The sequence below is a fragment of the Talpa occidentalis genome, unplaced genomic scaffold (genome assembly GCF_014898055.3).
Source record: "Talpa occidentalis isolate TD23 unplaced genomic scaffold, MPIMG_talOcc4v2.1 talOcc4.16, whole genome shotgun sequence".
NCBI classification, from domain to species: Eukaryota; Metazoa; Chordata; class Mammalia; order Eulipotyphla; family Talpidae; genus Talpa; species Talpa occidentalis.
The window spans coordinates 55613403-55633873 of NW_023601653.1; the positions used below are offsets into that span (position 1 = coordinate 55613403).

Genomic DNA, 20471 nt, shown 5'->3' on the forward strand with positions numbered 1-20471 from the left:
CTTTATGGCTTCTTTCATAGATGCAATTCCAATAAAAGCATACTTTCTGAAGGAAGAGTGAACAGTAGAGATTTAAGTATTTTTTAAGTTGGTGCTAAAATGGGTTCAAGGAATAGTTGCCAAAGTGGGTGAGCAAAGGGGAAAAAAAAATCCTCAGTTGTCTTTTTTAGACATCAGAGACAACATCAGAAATGCTGAAGTCTCTAAAAAATTAAAAGTTCATTTTTTTTTAAAGATGGGCTCTTGGATTATTAGTTGAATATGACTATTGTTTTTGTAACCCTCGCAGGAACATCACCATTTTGACTTCTGCTTCTATGATGCAGTGGCTTGTAGTAAATCCACACTTCTCATGCTTCTCTGAGAAGAAATAGAAACACTGAGTTTAAAAATGCGGGCCTCCCCGGTGGCGCAGCGGTTGAGCGCTGGGTTGCGAAGCTGCCCGCGGCCTCTGCGGCGCCGGTTCGATCCCCGGCTGCTCCCCGGCCACCGGAGGAGGGTCCCATATAGCGTGCAGACCTCTCCTGCCGCCTGCTGCTCCCCTCAGCAGTGTACCTCGGTCCTTCTGCCTGCTCTGCTCCCCGCTCTGGCTCTGGTGAAATTTCTCACCCTCCCGCGGTTCTGACTCTACCCAGTGCTTAAATAAATAAATAAATCTTAAAAAAAAAAAAAAAAGGTGCCCCATGAGACAGGGCACATTTCCCCTTGAGCCACATTTGGAATTCCTTAGCTGCTCCTTAGGCAGAAGAATAAGAAACTCAGCAGGAACCTTCGTAGTGAACTCTCCACTGGACTCTAGCAGAAGGCTAATCTGAACACAGAATCTAACAAAAACTGGATTCCAGCACAGAACCTAAATGAGGGCATCGTCCCCCAAATCATTTCACGTTCCTATGTTTCAGGTAGGAACATGAAATGATCTGAGGGACGATGACCTCACAGCTGGAAATTTCACTAGCTACACGCCTCACCAGAGCTCCGGGTCCTGCTTCGCCCTGCCTGTCGCTCTGCTTCCATCTCCCTCTCCACTCACTCGCTCCACCAGCCATTCACGACCTTAAGTTCCTCACACTTTCTCTCAATGTGCTGGATCTTGGATCTCTCTTTCATTATTTGAAAATCTTCCCTCACTTCCTTATCAAAGCTTTTACCACGCTTATAGAGTGTGTCGCCCACCTGTTCAAATTGTCAACTGGATTATAAGTGAGAATCTCTGAGGAGGAGCTGGGTCTGGCTTAGTCAATGCCATGTTCCTAAACCAGCCCAGTGTCAGAAGCAGAGAACACTCTATAAATACTTGTTGAGTTCACAGAGCATGAGGGAAGGGAGATGCTGCTGCTTTGGCGCCCATGGGTGCCCTGCCATCTCCTGGAAAAACCCACACTGCAGCTGGATACCAGATTCTTGGTGGGAGAAATTGAAACTTCATTTTGCTCCTTTGTTCACAAATGACAGTCAGAGCCACTGGGTCTTCTGCTTGCTGACCTGAGGTCTTTTTCAAAGGCTCTCAAAGGTCCTGAATTGTATTTTCCCAACTATAAATACCTCTTTCAGCATGTATATATTTGGGAGGGAGAAAGGGACCTAAAGATTTCTTTGAAAAAACTGTAAAATGCATAGTAAGTGAGACATTTTCTTGAACTCATTTAAAAACCACACTCCTGAAAATTAATTTTCTTTTAACAGGTACTAAAAATAACTTTGACGTTTCCTTGGTTTTTATAAGATGATGCTGCCACACAGTCACCTCAACAGCAACACTCATTTCCTGTTCATCCAGTAAGTTCCAGAGAGGGAAATGGTGACTTGAAAGAACCTGGATCATCATATAAAGTGACAACTGAATCAACATATTGGTTATATAGACCTTTCCTTTTTAAAACAGTCAAACCAATCTGGGCCTCCCTGGTGGCACAAGGGGTTAAGTCTCAGCACTATGAAGCTATCACCAGCCACTGCAGCATGAGTTCGATCCCCGGCCAGCCAGGGAGGTGACCCACTTGGCATAGCAGACCTCTCCTGACTCACCTGCTGTTCACCTCAGCAGTGTATTTCAGTCAGTCTGCCAGTTCTGTTCCCCACTCTGTCTCTGGTAAATCTCTCACCCCCACACCGCTGGCCTATACCCCAGTTCTTGTATGCATAAATAAAAAATCTTAAAAAAAAAACCAGTCAAACCAATCATATCTGAGAACAGGGCACCTTCAGAATAACACCAGAATGCTAAGGGCTTGATTTTCACGCCAAGACTCAATCTCAGTGAGTGCAAGCTCTTCTCCTTCAAAGTCACTTACCCGGACGATTTTGTTTTTTAGCCTTTATGTGGTTAGTCGCTGAAATGGCATAGGATGAAGTGAAGGATCTGCTTTTGGTTAGGGTCATCATCGCTGGGTTACTCCAAGTATCTGGACTGACAGCACTAGAAAGACAGACCAGGAAGAAAAGTGAAGGAAATGTTCACCCATTATTGGGCAGATCTTGCCAGAATCACACCATCATTTCCAAAATAGTCTTGCCTCCCTGAGTAATGATTCAGGCTCTGGGACAGAAGCCCTTTCCTTCCAAATCACAAAACAGGCTATCTGAGCTCAGTCTCCTTGGCTGTGGGGAGAAAGAAGTCACTCATCAATCACACTGGGCTAACAAAAGAAGGTAACTTTTCTACTTATCCAAATCATAGGAATCTAACATGAACTCATTCTACTTCTATAATCATGTTCCTCCCAGATTTTCCAAAACCTTGGCAAATTTCCTGGTAAAAATGCAGGTGCACTTATATTAGTTATGAATATTAAAGTGCTTTTTCTATGCTCTTTATTACTTATTATCCTTGATGTCTCTATACTCAAAAATAGTGCTTATAAAGTCATGCAAAAATAATATACTTTGTGGAGGAAAAGATTGCATTATACTATCATTTCTTTTACTGGTGATTCCCTGCAAAGAAAGGGGATAGTGAACCAAATCTCATTGTGAACAAGCTAATGATGAACTTGCCATTAATGGATGCTGTTTCTAGGTGAAAGGTAATGGACTGTCTTCACCTACAGAATGATTTTAGCAGGACGTACTTGTTCGTCTAGGTTGCTTATTACAAATAAATCTGGAATCAATAGATCTATGGAGGTTTGGGATGGAGAATGTTACAGAGTCATGCAATTAATGGGATATAATTTTTTTTAAGATATATTTATTTATTTATACAAGCACTGGGTACAGTCAGAAGCGCGGGAGGGCGAGAAAATTCACTAGAGCCAGAGCGGGGAGCAGAGCAGGCAGAAGGACCGAAGTACACTGCTGAGGGGAGCAGCGGGTGGCAGGAGAGGTCTGCGCGCCATGTGGGACCCTCCTCCGGTGGCAGGGGAGCAGCCGGGGATCGAACCAGCACTGCATGGCTGCGGGCAGCTTCGCAACCCAGTGCTCAACCACTGCACCACTGGGGAAGCCCTAATGGGATATAAATTTTGAAGGTGTTCCAAACTAAAATTTCTCTGCATGCAATGCTCAAAACCTTACTAGTTAAATCTGAAGCAGAATCTGTCCTCATTTAAGAGAAAAGAATTTACGAAGCTATGTTGACAGTCTTGGACTGCTCCAAGGGAAAAATGCTTGGTCCATGTTTTGCTACCACCTGTGTGCTTTCAAGCATTAGTAAATTTGGTACTGGGTAAGAGCTGTAATTTGCATGAATATAATTTGACAGCCCAATGCTTTGCCAATCTTCACTTGGCACTGTAAGCAGGACATACCTGGTCCGTCTGGGAAGCTTATTGTAAATAAACCTGAAATTGATGGAATTATGGGGCCAGGAATGGTGGAGATTGTCATGTAAGCTGTATAATTAATGAGGTACAATTTGGAGGTATTCCATACCCAAAATGGCTTCTTCTATGCAAGCAACATTATGCATGCATTGCTTAGAATCTCACTTCTTACATCCAAACCACAGCATATGCTACTGTGAAATGAAAGGACTTTTAGGGTGCTGCATTTAGAGTTTCAGACCTCTCAAAGGGAAGAATTCTGAACATGTGCTGGGCTATTGCTGGATCCCTTGGTTATCAATAAAGTGAGCACTGGGTAGCTGTAGTGAGTGTGATGTCCAGTTTGACACTTCTGGTACCTGATTTCTTCTATTTTTTTCCATTTCAGAGAGATTTTTTTCCTTAACTGTTGACTCAGGTCTTTAAAAATTCATCTTTTCTGAGAGACTGGCAGTGGGGAGAGAGGAGATAGGGGAAGGAATGGAGTATGGCATTGGCATGGGTGGTTTGATGGAGGATGAGGGAAGCTAGTGCACATATGGAGGAAGAAAATGTAACCTCAAGGTTAATAAAAATATTAATTTGTTTTTTTCTGCTTCCTCCTAATAGTTTACCAAACAGATTATAAATTAGACATTTGAAAGGTGCAATGAATAGCAGCATTTATCAAACACAAAGAAGGAAAGCATTCCTCATATTTTTCTTAGAAATCTCATTCTAGGTATTTCACAAATGCCTGGAATTTTGAAACAATAAAAACAAAGAAAACTTGGAAAAATCAGACTGATAATCACACTATTATTTCCTTATAACACTATTCTCTTTCAACTCCTTTTGCTGGTTTGTAAGATTTATTGTAAAGAAATATCATGTGATGTATATGAGACAGAGGAATTTTAATTTCTCAGTACATCAAATACAATGAATTAGTTATTAGTTTTATATGAAGATTTTTAAAAGACTTTAATGTTATTGGATTTAATTCTCAATATCTCAAAAAGTTACACTATAAAGGCTAGTTCAAAAGCTGCCCAATACTACTAATTTTAATAAAGACATTTAATACATGCTCATGTTTTTATTAAAATCCAATGAGAATTTTTAATATATGGAGAATTAATGATCTTCAACATAAATAAAATTCTAGCTGTATATTCCATTCTTAATATAATATTAATTTATTGAAATATATCAATAAAACAATAAGTCAATATACTTGTCTGTGTGTGCATGTTTGTGTTTGTGTGACTACAAATACCTATTTTAATTTACAGGCATGTCCACATAGTGTGTTTTGTGTGATCCTGCCAGGAGTCTTTGCTTTGACTCGCACTCTTTTGATTCTTGCTCAGATCTCACACATATGTAATAATTTGGATTCTGGGGAGAAAAACAGCAAGGGGAAAGTTTTCCCTGTTCTCCTGCTGCCATAGCAGGGGCAAGATCTGCACCTGCTGTGGAGCTCAGCCCTCCTCCACCAAAGTGGATTCTATGACCTTAGTTCTACACATGACAATTTCAACCTGGCTCCCAAGTTGTACCAGGTCCCAAGAGTTTCCCTAACCGAGTTTACATCCTTCTTTCTGCCTAGTATACAGAAGAAGAGTTCAGGTCCAAGGCTGACTTGGAATGATCAGGGTATGACTTATTTCAGACTTTTGAAAGCCTTTTTTGAAAGTTCCTTTTGCACCTCCCTGGTGGCATAGGGAGTAAAGTCTCAGTGCTATCACCCCTATGACCTGAGTTCAATCCCGGCCAGGGAGCTGCCCACATAGCACAACAGGCCACTCCTGTCTCCCCTGCCGCTCCCCTCAGCAATGTATTTCAGTAGATCTGCCTGTTCTATTCCCCACTCTCTCTCTGTTCCGCTCCCCACTCTGTCTCTGGTGAATCCTCTCACACCTCTGGCCTGCACCCCAGTTCTTGGCAAAAATAAAGAAAAATTAAAAATAAATAAAATAAAAGATCCTTTTAATTCTTTCACCTAATTTCCCTTGCACTTGCTTCTGAGGACACAGAGTTGAGGTGCCATGCCCAGTCCCTCTGGGTCGTATCCCTGCCACCAGGCTGCATGCAGAATGAGCCATGAGTAAATCATCCCATGCTCTCCCTCCAGCTGACTCTTCCTAATTTTCATAACCATTTCTACTTTTCTTCCTACCACTACAGTCCTCAAAGAGCCTCAGTGCAAGGACAGATGGTAAGGAAGAGACATAAGGATAAAACTCAATTCAATTTGGAAATCAATCAGCAGTTTTAGCACCAGCTCTCCTATGGGCAGAAGATTTTAACTTTGGTATGTAGGATTTAACTTCAGGACTGGTGATTATCTCAGGCTGTCTTCTCCCTGTTTGCACCTACGACAAAGAATGAGCCAACACTGCTAGTGGTGGTGCATTTGCCACTCGAATATAATATGGTTTTCTATAAAAGGGTGTGAATTCTCTTCAGATGAATTTCATGTTTTCACAATGGTGAAAAAGTTTTCTGATTCTCAGATTTTACAGCAGGATTTTCATAGGACAGTTAAATCAAAGAATAAAAAGGCTGGAAAAAAGTCTCTTTAGGCAAGATAGCCATGAATATTTCTAAGAAAAAAGAGAAGGAAAAAGGAATATGCTATTCTTTATCTATTTTGAAAGTATTTTATTTTGCTTATTTAATTCACAAAAAGAATGACAGTCTCCTTGGAAGTTAAATTCACAATTATATCTTCTTCCTCATGATTTTAACATTAGCCCTTGATCTCATTTAACTCAGAGAAGAATATAGTAGGAAAAAGTGAGATTTGACCAGAAGAACAATGACACACAGAGAGAAGACATTTAAGAAAGCATGGGTGGATTTTTGGTAGACCTTCTATATGGAACATTAACTAGACAACAGCAGGAATCCTGGTCAGGTGTGGTCTCCTTTCTAAGTGATATTCACCCTGAGCATAATTCATTAAGCAACATTTAGCTATCATACTATTCATAACCACTTATCAGTATCTGCTGCTGACAATTGCCAATGTTTTCAGAGGAAATTAAGGAATTTCAAGCTTTAGGAAATGTTCATAAAGAACACTGCTTAACATCTCCTGTGATAGCATTTAAATTTTTACCAAAGTTCAGGTAATTTAGCTGGAGGTGGGTTTACACTGATATAGAAAAGAATCATTGCAGTTTGCTTCCAATTCTATAGTTTTATTACACTAGAAATGTTAATATGGAAGAAAGCAAGCAAACCTATGCTTAATAAAGAAAACAACAAAAGTCAGCAGTCATTAAATTTCTATGATTTGAAAGATTTCTGTTTCTCTGCCAATCTCAGAAAGGTGCTTTATTTATATTCAAAGCCAACTTCCAAAGAAAATGATTTCTAATAGTCCTGTCCTGGAGGCCAACAAAGATGTGGTTATTTTTCAGTCATTAGGTCCCTCATAAAACAAACACAAATGTCTCAAAAACCTATAATTGGTGGTAAGTGTTGGCAGGGTAATTACATGCATATAAAGTGTGTTGTTTTTTATTCTTAACAGCAAAGGACAAATAAAAAAGCTCCCTCTAAAAACACCTTTTTCATGATAATGTTTCTCAAAAACTCCTACCAGATCTCAATAATATCTTTTCTTTAGCTTTTATAATTTTAGCTTTGAAGTCCCTCTGTAAAATTGAAATTAATACACTCAATAAACTTGAAATTGTCCGATGTCTGAACATACCTAGGTTTCTTAGGATGGTGGTCAAGGATAGCTGGTTGGGGACCTGGGGAACATGTGAAATCTTATGGGCACATGTCAGGTTGGATACTTTGGATTTAAGGATCTCGATGTGGCTCTCAATCTAGATAAAAATCTATCCTCCCTCTATCTGGGGCTCAATGCTTTTCATCCAAAGTCACCTCAAGGCACTGTCTCCACTGATAGTTAAGGCCACACAACACAATCTATGCTCAATTATTTAGTGTTAATCCCTGACTCTTCTGCATTTAAACCACACACTTTTTTCACTTTCAAAACTGACATCCAACCAACTGTAATTCTTCGGGCCTTCCTTCCCCCAGTAATTTATCATTTTTTGGTAAGTAAGTTCTCTGAGTCATGTGAAACCAATAGGAGCCTCGTCTCACCTGGATGAAGGTGCCTCATGCAGTTTGATGCTAGCACTGCGGTCCCTCCGCACTGGGGCCGGCTCCAAGGTAGGCAGACCTGTGGCTGAGGTGGTCGTTGTCCAAGTGGAGGAAACTCGCCTCAGTAAGCCTGGGGGCAAGCTCCTTCTCAAGCGCTGGGAAGATGAAGTGCTGATTTGATTATCACGCATATTTTCAACCACCGATTTCTATGTAACATATTGGAAGGAAATGAGTTTTCAGATGGGAGTAAATTTATTGCATTATGTTAGTTGAATCCCACTTATTTAAAACTTGGGTGCTCAGAATTTCAATAAAAGTTTCTGAACAAAATGAATGAATATTAAAAAAGATAACATTTTGGGAGCTTCCTATTAATGATTATATAAACATGGGATCTTAGGGATGAGGAAGCATTAACTCTGGGATGATTTTATGGTTATATTAGTTTAATAGGATTTACACATCTATGTACATAGATCAGTTATTATGAGCAGAAGTTTTCCTCAAAAGTCAAGTGTTTGGGAGATGGTGTAATTTGCAGATCTTGCACAAGAGTCTCTATACCAAAGTATTTATTGATTAAATTTTAATTTCTTGATTTACAAATGAAAGCAGCTACGTTTAAGAGTACAACTCACAAAATGCTCTGCTTAAGATGGGTCAGGTGACTTAGATGTCACATGGGTAATTACATCAGCACCAACTCTTCTTAATGGAAGACTGTGCTGATTGACTTAAACCTTCTCTGTGCTATTTCTCTTCCTGCCAGGTCCCAGCAGAACATGTGGCTTAACCAGCACTCACACAAGATCCTGGGCTCACCAAGATGAGCCTCGCCCATATGCTAAAAAGTGTCTTGACCTAAAATATTAAGCTGAACATATTTTTCTAATACAACTACACCAATAGTTATAATAGCTAGAAGCTCAACCCATTTTTATTGTGGCTACTTATTCTTTGTAGAATGATTGTGTAGCCATGATTTACAAAGATGCATTCTGCTCTCCTGATGATAATAAAAAGGCTTGAGAAGGGAAGTATATGATATCATGGAACTCAAGAAAAACTCTGGTACTAAATTGTTTGTGATGTTATGCAAAGATCTGACTATTGCATCTTGGCAGGTACTTTAAGGGGGAGAGGTCAAATGCTGTAAATAACAGGATTATTGCCCTCACATGTCAGTGATCTCATGTTTTTTTTTTTTTTTTTTTTTTTTTGAGATTCAAAGGGATCAGTCTGTCTCTCCCTTTTCCTTTATGTCATATAATGCTTACTCAAGCCTTTCTCCGAGAAGCAAATGCTTAAAGGCAACTATGTAAACACCTAATTAAAAGAGTTTGGTGAAGAGCACAATAGCAAGAGACCAATGTTATTGATGAACCTCCAGTGCAATGGCATGGTTGCTGGTTTACTAGAGAGAGAACTGCTGGATGTGCCAGGCTCCAACACCTCTGGTTTTATTTAAGAATCATTAAAGTGACTTGCTCTCAACTCAGAGTGAGACCTCAACTGGGTGGAGGATATCAGACTCTGTTCTGAAATCCAAACATTTTGGGTTTGAGAAATCCATGGCTTCTATGAGGACTATCCTACAGAGACATCAAAGAACAAAGGAGTCTTGCATTGCAGGAGGCAGCACATTTCAACTGAACCCCCACAGCGGCATCTGGACAGGGACTTTTTTCTGTTGTTTTTCTCCTACTACACTCCTCTTCCATGGAGAGGCTGTGGCACAGACAAGTTAAAACTTGCACATTTAAATCAAAAAGATCCTGGAAGAAGCTAAACTGTTTATTTACAGAAAGCTGTCAAACATCAAGACAGGTTTTATGATTCATTTTTATTACTCTGGACTGCAGAGAAAGAACTGATGTGAATCTGCCTATGAATCTGAGGTGAAAAGAAGGAGAGCTAGAAGACAGTCCAATGTAAATTAAACTAAAAGAAAAAGTTCAACCTTCTCAGGAGTACGTCGCTGATACCCACCTTGGGAATAGCCAGCTTGTCTTTCTCAGAGCTTTCTTCTGAATCAGAACACGTGTAGTTTTCGCTGAAGGTCACAACAGGATTCGCTCTGGGCTTGTGAATGGCCTGGAAGGTGAGCTGGGTGCTGAGCAGATTGCTCACTGCCCTCAGGGACGTGCACACAGTGGGGGGCAGGGAAGGGTCCGCCAGGAGGTCGGTGATGAGGCCATGAGCTTCGCCCATCACAGCGATGTCCACAGTGATGCTGGTTCCTGACGACTGAGAACAAACAGGACAGGCAGTGAGAAAAGGCTTGCGCCGAAGGCACCAAGAAGGAAATTGGGGCTTTCAGAGAACAGGTAGAAACTTCATAAAGATCACTCCTTAGGAAGAACTCAGCCTTTCAGTGTATATTATTAAAGAATTTTATTCTGAAAGCAACATTAATACGGTCACATTATTTTAATTTTAGTTATATAGTTGACCCTTGAGGGGTAGGGTTTTCACACAGTCCAAAATCTGCACATAAACTTTTGACTCCCAAAACTATCAAATGATGGTAACTGGAAGCCCTACCAATAACATAAGCTACTGATGAACACATATTTTGTATGTCATATGTATTCTTATAATAAACCAGGGGAAACTTATTTTAAAAAAATCAGAAGGAAAATAAATTTATAGTACTGTGCTAGAATAACTGAAAAGTGAACCTATACAGTTCAAGTCTGTGTTGTTCAAAGGCTAAGTGTATTTTAATGTGAGATTTAGAAAGAGAGAGCAAGAAAAGCAATTCAGTCTTGTTCAAATTCACAAATTGTCCCTCTTGTTCTGGTTGGGACATACAGAAATTTCACTGCTGGATGCTGGGGCACATCTGTCATACTTGGTCACACTCCCTGCCAGATTCACAGTTATCACCCTAGATTTGCTGGAGAAATGAAGGACACAGAACCAGGTCAGCTATGGAAACCAGGAGGAAGATGGGAGAGCTGGGTGGAGTCAAGGCCAAGGTCAGAGATGAAGCATAAAAATGGCACAGAGAGGACCTGTGACATTGGAATGTTGCCACGTGACAAGGCAGAGGACTCCACAGAACGTTACCTGGTGTAGCCCTTTGTGGGGTGGGGGGTAATAGGTTCTGGAATGAGACTGCCCAACCCCACTCCTGACCCTTGACCCTACCACTTTCTAGATCACTGTCTTTGGCAAGACGCTCAGTTCTCCACCTGTAAAATGGACAAAGTAATAAGTAGTGACCTCAGAAGGTAATTACAAGCACTAAAAGGAGTAATATATATAAAGCACTTAATAGTGTACTGGCAATTGTAAGTAAGTGCTCATTAACAGTAATGATATAAATAACAGCAGTAATAATTCTAGAATTTTTCAATAAAAGGGTATTGTAAGTGCAGCTATGTATTTAGGAAAAAATGAAATTTCATCATTCTTTCACACCAGCCTTAAAAGTAAGCTCCAGAGAGATGAAAAATTTTAATGTATAACATTACAAGATTATTAAAAGAAAATAGAGTGGACCCTTCTGTAATCTCAGAACTATGAAGACCATTAAAATATCATACAAATTCATAATCTGTCAAAGATGTAGCTGATGGATCTGCCTAAATAAAGGCATAATACTTCTACCTAAGAGGACATACCATAACGAAGATTCTTGAGTACCCAAAGGAAGAGCTTTTAAAAAAGTTTAATAAAAAACAAACTTGGATAGAGTGAATGAATAGACAGTTTAAATAAAATAAAAGTGATCAAATATGTAACAACTATTTGCCTCCCTAAATTTAAAAATGCAAATCCACATAATAAAAGTAACTTTTACTTTTCAAAATGACAAAATAATCCAAGACTGAGAGCACCAAGTATTAGAAATGGTTGGAGGAAATGAGCAATGAGTAAATATAATCCAATATTTTCAGAAGGAAATTTTGCTAAGTCTGTCATCTATTGTTTAAATGTATATTGTATCTTATGGTACAGCAAAAATAAGGTAGACATGTAAAGAAAAACTATACAATATATTCAAACATAAGGACAAAGACACAGGGACTAGAGTAGAACTCTTATAGTGACCACTGAAGAAAGCAACCACAAATGCTTATAAAGCAATAAATAGGTAAGAATAAAAATTATATAATAATTGTGTTATATAGTGGTACATACTTGCTTAAAATATTTGGGTAGATCGAGAGATGATTATCTGGAAAAATGCTTATGAAATATTGTTCCATGGTGAGGGGAAAGTATCTCATACAAAGTGAATATATATATTTTTTTAATCAGAAGAACATGGTAATTATGAAAAAACCCAACATGCAGGAAAATACCTGCATGTCCTGAAATGAGTATAAGCAAGGGAAAAGTTTTCTATGAAGATATCATATAGAACAGTTGTGTCTTTTACTTTTTTAGGATAATAGCAATAACATAATAATAATGGCGGCAGTTGATTTTTTTTAGCACAAGTCTTCAAAGAAGATAATTTTATTAACTGTATTTTTATTCACCAAAAGTAACATGCTAAAATAAAAATCAGATAGGCAGAACACAAAAATATCTGCAGATAGGCAGAACACAAAAATATTTGCAGATAGGCTGCAAAAACATATACTCTGATACAGCATACAAAATAAATGTTTGACAAAATAAATGCCCAATTTTTCATCTTAAGTTCTGAAATATACTTGCAAATATTTAAAGCATCATTTAATCCTGTGCCATGATTTTCTCTGCTCAGAAGCCAAAGTATCTATTATGAACCAACTGTAAATTTAAGTGTACCAGTAGCTATAGTTTTAGGACATGTAATTGTGCATATTTCACATATGTACCCACATTGTCAACTTCCAAAAAAAAAAATGTTCATGAGAAAATCCACTAAACCGGTTAACATTTTTAGAAACATGTATTTCTAGTACATGTTTAATTATTATGATTCTAAAAAACTCGCCCGGAGGGATGCTTGAAACAGTAATATTTATTTCCACCTATGTTGTTTTAATAAAAGTAAACTAACAAGTCACTATTTCTCTAAACAAGTGAAATCTTAGGTGAAACCCTGTTTTCCTTTAGGACAAAAATTGTTTAGACTTTTTGACAGTGAAATTAAGAGTTTATGCTCTACTAATTAAGAGACTTTCTCAAAATACTACTATAGAAAACCTACAAATCTTAAGGAAATGTAAAGCATGTTCATTGGTAATTAGAATTATAATTTTAAATGAATGGTGAGAGACTAAGTCTTTTTTATAATTTTCTAGTTTTATGTCTTTTTTAGAAATCATTTTGTCTTTGAAAAAAATTAATGGATGTTATTTCTTTATTCCCCCTCGGGCCAGCCTATTTTATTGTTTAAGCATTTGAAAGCTGTATTATGATTTTCAGAAATATTTCGTATTTCTAAATCAAGTATACATAAGACCAGGTTGGATGTTTTTAACAAGTGACATATGTAAGGTTGTCAGGTAGTTAGCTTTCTAAATTTAAAATTTTTATTTCAATTGTTTTTGTTTTTCTTTTCTTTTCTTTTTTTTAACTGAGATAACAGTTTACAATAGTGTCTGATTTAGGGGTATGGGTTCACACCTCTAGATGAATGTTCCCACACCATCCCTACCACCACTGGTGGTTTAGTGGTAGAATTCTCGCCTGCCATGTGGGAGGCCTGGATGCAATTTCTTACATGCTAAAGAAAAAAAAATCTATTAAAAAAAATTCAAAGTAACTTTAAAAATGGAACAGAACTGAAAAACTCATCCTTACAAGTCAATGTTACTTTTACATAAGAGGTTAGAAAATAAGCACGTTATGTATTTTAATGCTACTTCAGCTAGAGCTTTAGTACAAGCAAGGGTCTTTAAGCAAAACCAAAAGCAATATTCAAACCAACAAGATGCAAACTATCCATACTGGAATTGACTAAGAAACCAAAGTGAACACATTAACTGTTGGAGAAAAATCTGCATACTATTAAGTTAAGCCTGTGCTTTATAGGATTTTTGATTCAAGAACAGAATTGTAGAACAGCTGAAAGCTACATCATACATAAGAAAGTATCACCATTTTTTGGCTCAAACAACTAAAGGTTTCAATAAAACATGAAATCTACAATGAACAATCAGATTCATTTGCCAACAATTCACTAAATGCTAACCACATATGAAATGCTGAAAGAATGAAAGATAGGCACAGGCAGCTATTTCAATAAAAGGCAAAGTCCAGGGAGTCATTATTAACGATTTCAAGGGGAAAAGGTTTGGTTAATAAGGCTTTTGATTATATGATATAAAATGTGAAGCAATGAAGTGACATACAAAAGGATATTTCCACACCTATTTAACTTTAAAAAAAATTTAGATTTCTAGGTATACCAAATAACACCCAGAAATATGTCATTTAACTGGTGAAAGCTCAGTGATAATAAATATTGAAGGTCAAGTATATAGGAAAGCTACTTTAAAGGAAAATCTAAGCTAACAGTCTGAGATCATCTTTGAGTGCAGAAATGAAGTATACTGAGCATAAAACCACAGTTGAGTCATTTTACGGAGTAGTTGACCAAACAAATCTTATCCTAAAAAAAAAAAAAAAAAAAAAAAAAGACCCAAGCAATATAAAACATTCTACTTTGCAGGCTATTCTTATAATAAAAATATTTATATTTAACATTTAAGAAAATGCAAGTATAATTCCCTAGACACTATTGAAATGACAACCACATTTGGATAGCCACCTTTAAATAGAAAATCTGGAATTTAAGTCTGATAAACAGTGGGGTAAAGTGCACTTTTATATATCAAACCAAAAATAGCTGATTCTCTTTGCAAGTTCACCACTTTCCAAAGTACTACCCAGTGTTCTTAGTATCTTCCTTTTCCTCCTTTATGATCTACTTCACCAGCTCCAGGATGTCCTAGCTAACATAGGCTTTAGATTTTCACAAATAAAATGACCTTGCTGTAGTAACTTATTTCCAAGTTACTTTATTCAGAGTAAATGAAAGACTCAGCAAATTTGGAGTGACAGATAAAAATTAAAGACACAACAATATATACATTTATACTCAACATTAAACATAGCCCCTAGATTAGATGTATTGATCAATTTGTTTTCACTCTTGCAACTGGTAAACTAAAACTTTTAAATTACACACTAGCATGATTAAGGAGGAAGCTCTAAGTGTGTGAGGAGATAGAACAACCTGAACTCTATGAAGGATACCTAAGTTTCTAAATTCTCATAAATTGCAAATTATGCAAAATTCTAACCAATAAGTCAAATTCATGAACAGAATATAAAGTAAAATTATGTATCATTAACTAACATGCAGATTATTTACTGTGGTACTGTGTTTGGGCTGCTGTCAAAACATTATTCAAGATGGAGAATTTCTGGAAGAATAAATTGTTAAGAACAACTACAGGAAAAAGGTAAATGCAGAGAAAGAAGCAAACATTTCACTAAAAGAAAATGAAGGTGCCCAAGGGAAAATCAGAATGGGATTGTAAAAATGAATGGCAACAGCAATTTGTTGTTTAAAATGATTGGTGGGATTATCTGGTATAGGGGGTGAAGACAATACACCTAACTCTTGAGAAATTTTGTTGAAGAAAGCACTGGTGTAGTTAACTTGCAGCTCTTTTTCCTACACATTACTAAGATGCAAAGATGAAATTGATAACTTACTAAAATACACTGATTACATCCATGCCCAGAGGCAGAAATGTAATCATTCTCAAGTCTTCGGACATAGTCTGAAGCAAATAATAGCACATTATCATGTGCTATTGGTTTTGGAGATGTAATGTAATGGAAGGAAAAGAAGTCCCAGGTTCCCTCTTCGTAATTCCACATGGAGCTCAAAGAGAGGTGCAAATGTTTAACACTTGAGTTGAGACAATTACTACACCTAAGTTGAAATGGTATATGCCTCAAATTAGGGCATTTTTAAAAATACATTTTAAATTTTATGATGGTTCCAAAAGCAATGACAGGGTTTTGGTAGGCAACACTGTATCCATTGGAACCCTCAGATAAAGAAAAACCAGAAACTGTGCTGGATCTTTCTCAGATTACTTCAATTTCTTAACTCTAAATCATATGTTCACATAACACACACACACACACACACACACACACCCAAAGGAAGAAATGATGTCAAAACTTATTTCTTAGCATCATTAAGTATTTCAAAATATTTAAGTAGACTTAAATAGTTTCCAATGCTTGCTAATCTTAACCCAATGTCTACCTTAAAACTTATTACTGAATCAATGATGCTGTTTTCTTCTTAGAGTAAATGCCTAGTGGACCTTGCACCTTCCTGGAGAACATACTATTCTCTAGAACTTCCACACTCTTCTCCCCAAAATAGAACTGCACTTTGACAACTATCACATCTGTCTGGTCCCAAATCTGTTCAGATCAGTTCTATTTGTGGTTGTAACTTAATGCTAATAAGACATCTAGAAACTCTGATAGGTGAGTAAAAGATGGAACTTTTCCTTGAAAACTAAGTTCAATTGTTCTAAAGACTTCCTAGACAGACTTCAGAATGGTGGGGCCCTAAAACTGATTTTTGCTCAAATAAGTAGGAGAGCTGTAACTGTGAGTTTCAAAAAAGAAAATACTTACATTCTTGCTTTTCAACTCAGTGTGCTTCAGGTGTTTAAGTCACTGCCCTTGTGAAAACCCTGACATGTGCACATATGCACAATGAAGGATGGGTGTGGACTATGTCAGGGAAACAACTTGAGATCCAGTCAATATAGTGAACATACACTCAAAGAGAAAACTTCTTGATTATTTGCCAAAGTTATACCAAATTCTCTTTTTTGTGATCTGTATTAGTTAACATGCATAACTAAAGGTACAGAAATAAACGTGATATTTCTTTGATTTTCTGTTTTAAACCCCTTGGAAATTTAAAAGACCAGTGACTGCTCCCAATCATTTCTGCTGAGAGGTTTTCAAACAACTTTAAATTCAGTATCTTTCACTTGAAATGAGATAGTGAAGAATGGTAAGGTCAAAGCTATTCATGACTATTCCTGGAATAAGGAATGAAAATGAAGTCCAGCTTATGAATTAGTGCATGGATAAAAAGGTGTAAGTCCATACACTGATTTGGAAATTGTGAATGTGAGACATTGGAAAGCATTGCCATAAAGAGCTGGAGTTTAAGAGAGGAAGTTTTATTCACTCTGTACTATCACATTTTTGCTTCATGCAGTAGAGCATGGAGCCCTCAATGGCACTGACTCTGAAGTCAGACTGTCTGTGCTGGAATTTCAGATCTACTGAGATGCGGGGACCTTTTCATCTCTCTAGAAATTATTTTCAGCATCTTAAGAATTGGATTATTCTATGGACCAAGTAGCATTCTTGGTGACTAAGTGACCCCCACACATAACAACCTCAGAACAACGCTCAGCCCACAGTGCCTGTTTGACCACCACATATCAAGACCATTGTCAGGAACGCATCGGAACCTGGGCTGAGGATGTGTACTGTGCAGGTAGGTGTTTTCTCCTGCATCTAATGAAACAGTAGTTTCCTTATAAATGAAGACAGCATAGCTACAGGATTTCTCTAACAATAACAACAAATCAAACAACAAAAGCCCAAACCTAAATACTTTCACTTCTTATTCTAGGTCAATAGAGTCATAAATACTGTCCTCCCTATGCCCAGATACTCATGATAGTTCTGAGATTAATGGTAGGCACTTAGAAAGGAATTGTACAAAAGCCCTGCTTTCCGTTAACATGGGTGATTGCACTGGTATGATTTATAACAGTATGTGAAAGGAATTCTCAAAGCAGGCCTCTGAGCTCCATTGTTGGAAGTGTTTTTTTTTTTTTTTCTTTCTATTTAGTCATCCTGGGAGGCACCCTGGGAGGGAAACAGAGCATGGGAAGAACATTCTTTGGGGGAAAAGGGAGTTGGGACAAGAGAGGAGTAAACAGTGTGAGGGATGACACATAAAAGAAAAGAGTCATTGGGACTTTTCTTACCCAACTTTGTTCCTCAGTGCTGGGAAAGGATGCCCAGTGGGCTTTTGGAAGCTGTCTCCTCCTGCACCTCTAAAGTGTAGTCTGCCACCCCTGGGGCTCGATGGCTGGGCCTGGGAAGCTGTCTGCGACATCAGGAAGGAGTATCATGGGCGTTCAAGTACTAAATTCATGTGGAAGATGAGTTGCTGCTGATAAACGATATTCGGTGTGTTACTGGCTCTGACCTCAGAGCCAGCAAAATTGCCTATGTGTTTATACTTTCATAGGACCCATTTATAACTTTAGACTTGAAGTTGGTTGGGAAATTTTTAAAAAATGAAATCATGTGAAAATTTTGCAGTCACTCATTGTAGGCTGAGCCTTGGCTCAACGCCATCCTAAGGAAGCAGATGTTTGCTTATTTTAATTTTCTGGCAGGGAATATAAGTTTACATTTGGATTTGCTCCTTAAGATAATATATATGTACAGTAGGAGGAAAGCATATAGGACCCTTCATCAAACTGCTTTCCAACACCATCTCTGTCTGTTGGCTCCATTTGAGATGTGAGACATTGCAAACCCCAGCAGTAACTGAAATTCATAACTTCTGTCTCTTCTGATGTTCAAAGAGAATTCCACATCATCCAGTGGGGTGTAGTACAAAGCTTTGTGCCCTTCTGTGTTTTCCCACCATCTACCTGCAAACAAGCTCCTAACTGTTCAAGCAATCCCTGTTTTTATGTTTTCTAAGTATCTTCAAGTGATTTCATTCAACATCCTCAAACACAACAGTGATCACAGAATACTGTTTTATTATTCAGGAAGTGACCACACTTCTTAAATCGTTTACTCGAGTAAGCACTCATATTCCTGAGAAGATAAGCATAGCTGCCTTCAATTTCCAGGCTGGTTTTTTCTGGTTCTACAGTGAAAGAAGATGAGGGGCTGACAAACAAACAGGGGTCCAGGTTCTGAGCTGTCCATGTGACTGTTCCCGCAAATGAAGGTGGGAAAGATTGTTTAAGTATAAATTGCTATGTAAATAAAACAGTATTTTTCTTTCTGTTTATGGAAGAAACTATCATCTTTGGTCCAGCACAAGTTTGTAGCGTATGATTGGAAAAAATTCAGAACCTGAAATAAGTAAGAACTCAAAGTGGATGGTCTTCTGTTTGCTAAATTTTAAGAATGGCTATTAAGCTTAAGATTTTTGTTTGCTTAGTCTAGAAACAATTTCAGTGAACAACAGATGGCAGTGTTCTGCCTTTTTCAAGAACTGGAATATCTTTTTGAATTAGTGCGGCTCCCTAGTTAACAGGCAGAGTTTAGTTTTTTTATTCACAGAAACAAATAAACTAAAAAAAAAAAAAAAAAAAAAGGAGTAACTTATATAACACCATCGGTAGAAAGTAATAAAAAATTTAAAATTGTCTTCAATCTCTCTGGATCACTGCTAAAGTGTAACTATAATTACATCATTAATAATGCATCTAAATTGCAAATATATCAGTTCTACCACCTTTCTCCATTTTTCTAAGATACACAGGGCAAACATGACCCATTTCCACACACACCTTGATGTAATTTTTTTCCACATGTAATTTTCTATTTTGATGAAAATATTCATGAAACAAACCCCCCAACCCCTACAAAATTGTACAGTCCTAACACAATGGTTTGTGAGTCTTCATTGGCAGTTGTTTTATCCATGTTGTGTTATCACTACAGTCTTTCCTGTCATGGCAAGGGGCATTTTTCTATGCTATTGATTCACTTTTACTCCTGCTCCAGGATGTCTGCCTGGACTTCTGAGTAGCATCCTGACTGGCCTCAGTGGGAATGCCTATTGGGGTATTCCTGCTATTCACACACTGGAAGCACCAAAAATAAAACAAGTGGAAAACCCTGGGAGCTGCAACTTCTGAGAAACTTTGCATTCCTAACTAGTTCTTGGATGTACTCACAGATTCTCGTCACAATGCTTGCCACAGTTCTCAATTTGATTTTCCTTGCATGATCATTTGATGAACGTCTGTCTTTCTCTTTTAGGCTCAAAGTTTTCCAAGCATAAAAGCAAGACTCATTTTCACTGATCAGTTGAAGTACAGTCAATTTTCATATCTATTTCCTTGTAAGCATGCAATGACATCAGAGATGAGTGTAGGCGAAGTAACATACTCTGACCTGCCAAAGAAAAGTCATTTTCTTCTATCTGAATCTGTGCCGCCAAGACATGTAAGAAGACAAACTAATTAGTGTCCAAGGTATTTCCTTAAAATAAATGATTGAATTTTCTGGAAGCTACCTGAAAAATTTCATCTAGCACAATTTTAGGTTTCCATCTTCAATAAAAAAATTGAGACTTGTTAGATTGGGAGTCATGAATAAAAATTGTATTCATTCAATTACATATGTTGGAGTCATGAATAGAAATTATATTCAACAAACTGATTCTGATATAACTCCTTCCCAAAAACAGTGAATCTGCAAAGAGAAGTAACAGCACTGATAAAAAGAAACTATATATTTTTTATAATATGGTACATAGATGGAAATGGGAAGCAGAGGATTAGGGTATATGGATACATATTTTCTGGGAAAAGAGAAAAT

General features: G+C 37.6%; 1 protein-coding gene and 1 long non-coding RNA gene across 3 annotated transcripts in view; one reads left to right on the forward strand and one right to left on the reverse strand.

Annotated features, from left to right (window-relative positions):
* Positions 1-20471, reverse strand: part of PDE3A (phosphodiesterase 3A) — a 290017-nt gene that overhangs the window by 48776 nt on the left and 220770 nt on the right. Inside the window, exons 3-5 of the mRNA XM_037514264.2 lie at positions 9870-10127; positions 7878-8032; positions 2295-2419 (exon numbers count right to left, since the gene is read on the reverse strand). Of these exons, the coding sequence (XP_037370161.2) occupies positions 2295-2419; positions 7878-8032; positions 9870-10127 (538 nt within the window). The remainder of the gene's footprint in view (positions 1-2294; positions 2420-7877; positions 8033-9869; positions 10128-20471) is intronic.
* LOC119247653 (uncharacterized) lies at positions 11014-20255 on the forward strand. 2 transcript variants are annotated; one of them, XR_005125793.1, is made up of 4 exons: positions 11014-11116; positions 15196-15295; positions 17160-17382; positions 19911-20255. It is a non-coding gene; the product is annotated as an uncharacterized LOC119247653 (long non-coding RNA). The 2 variants fall into 2 exon arrangements; XR_005125794.1 differs by lacking the exon at positions 15196-15295.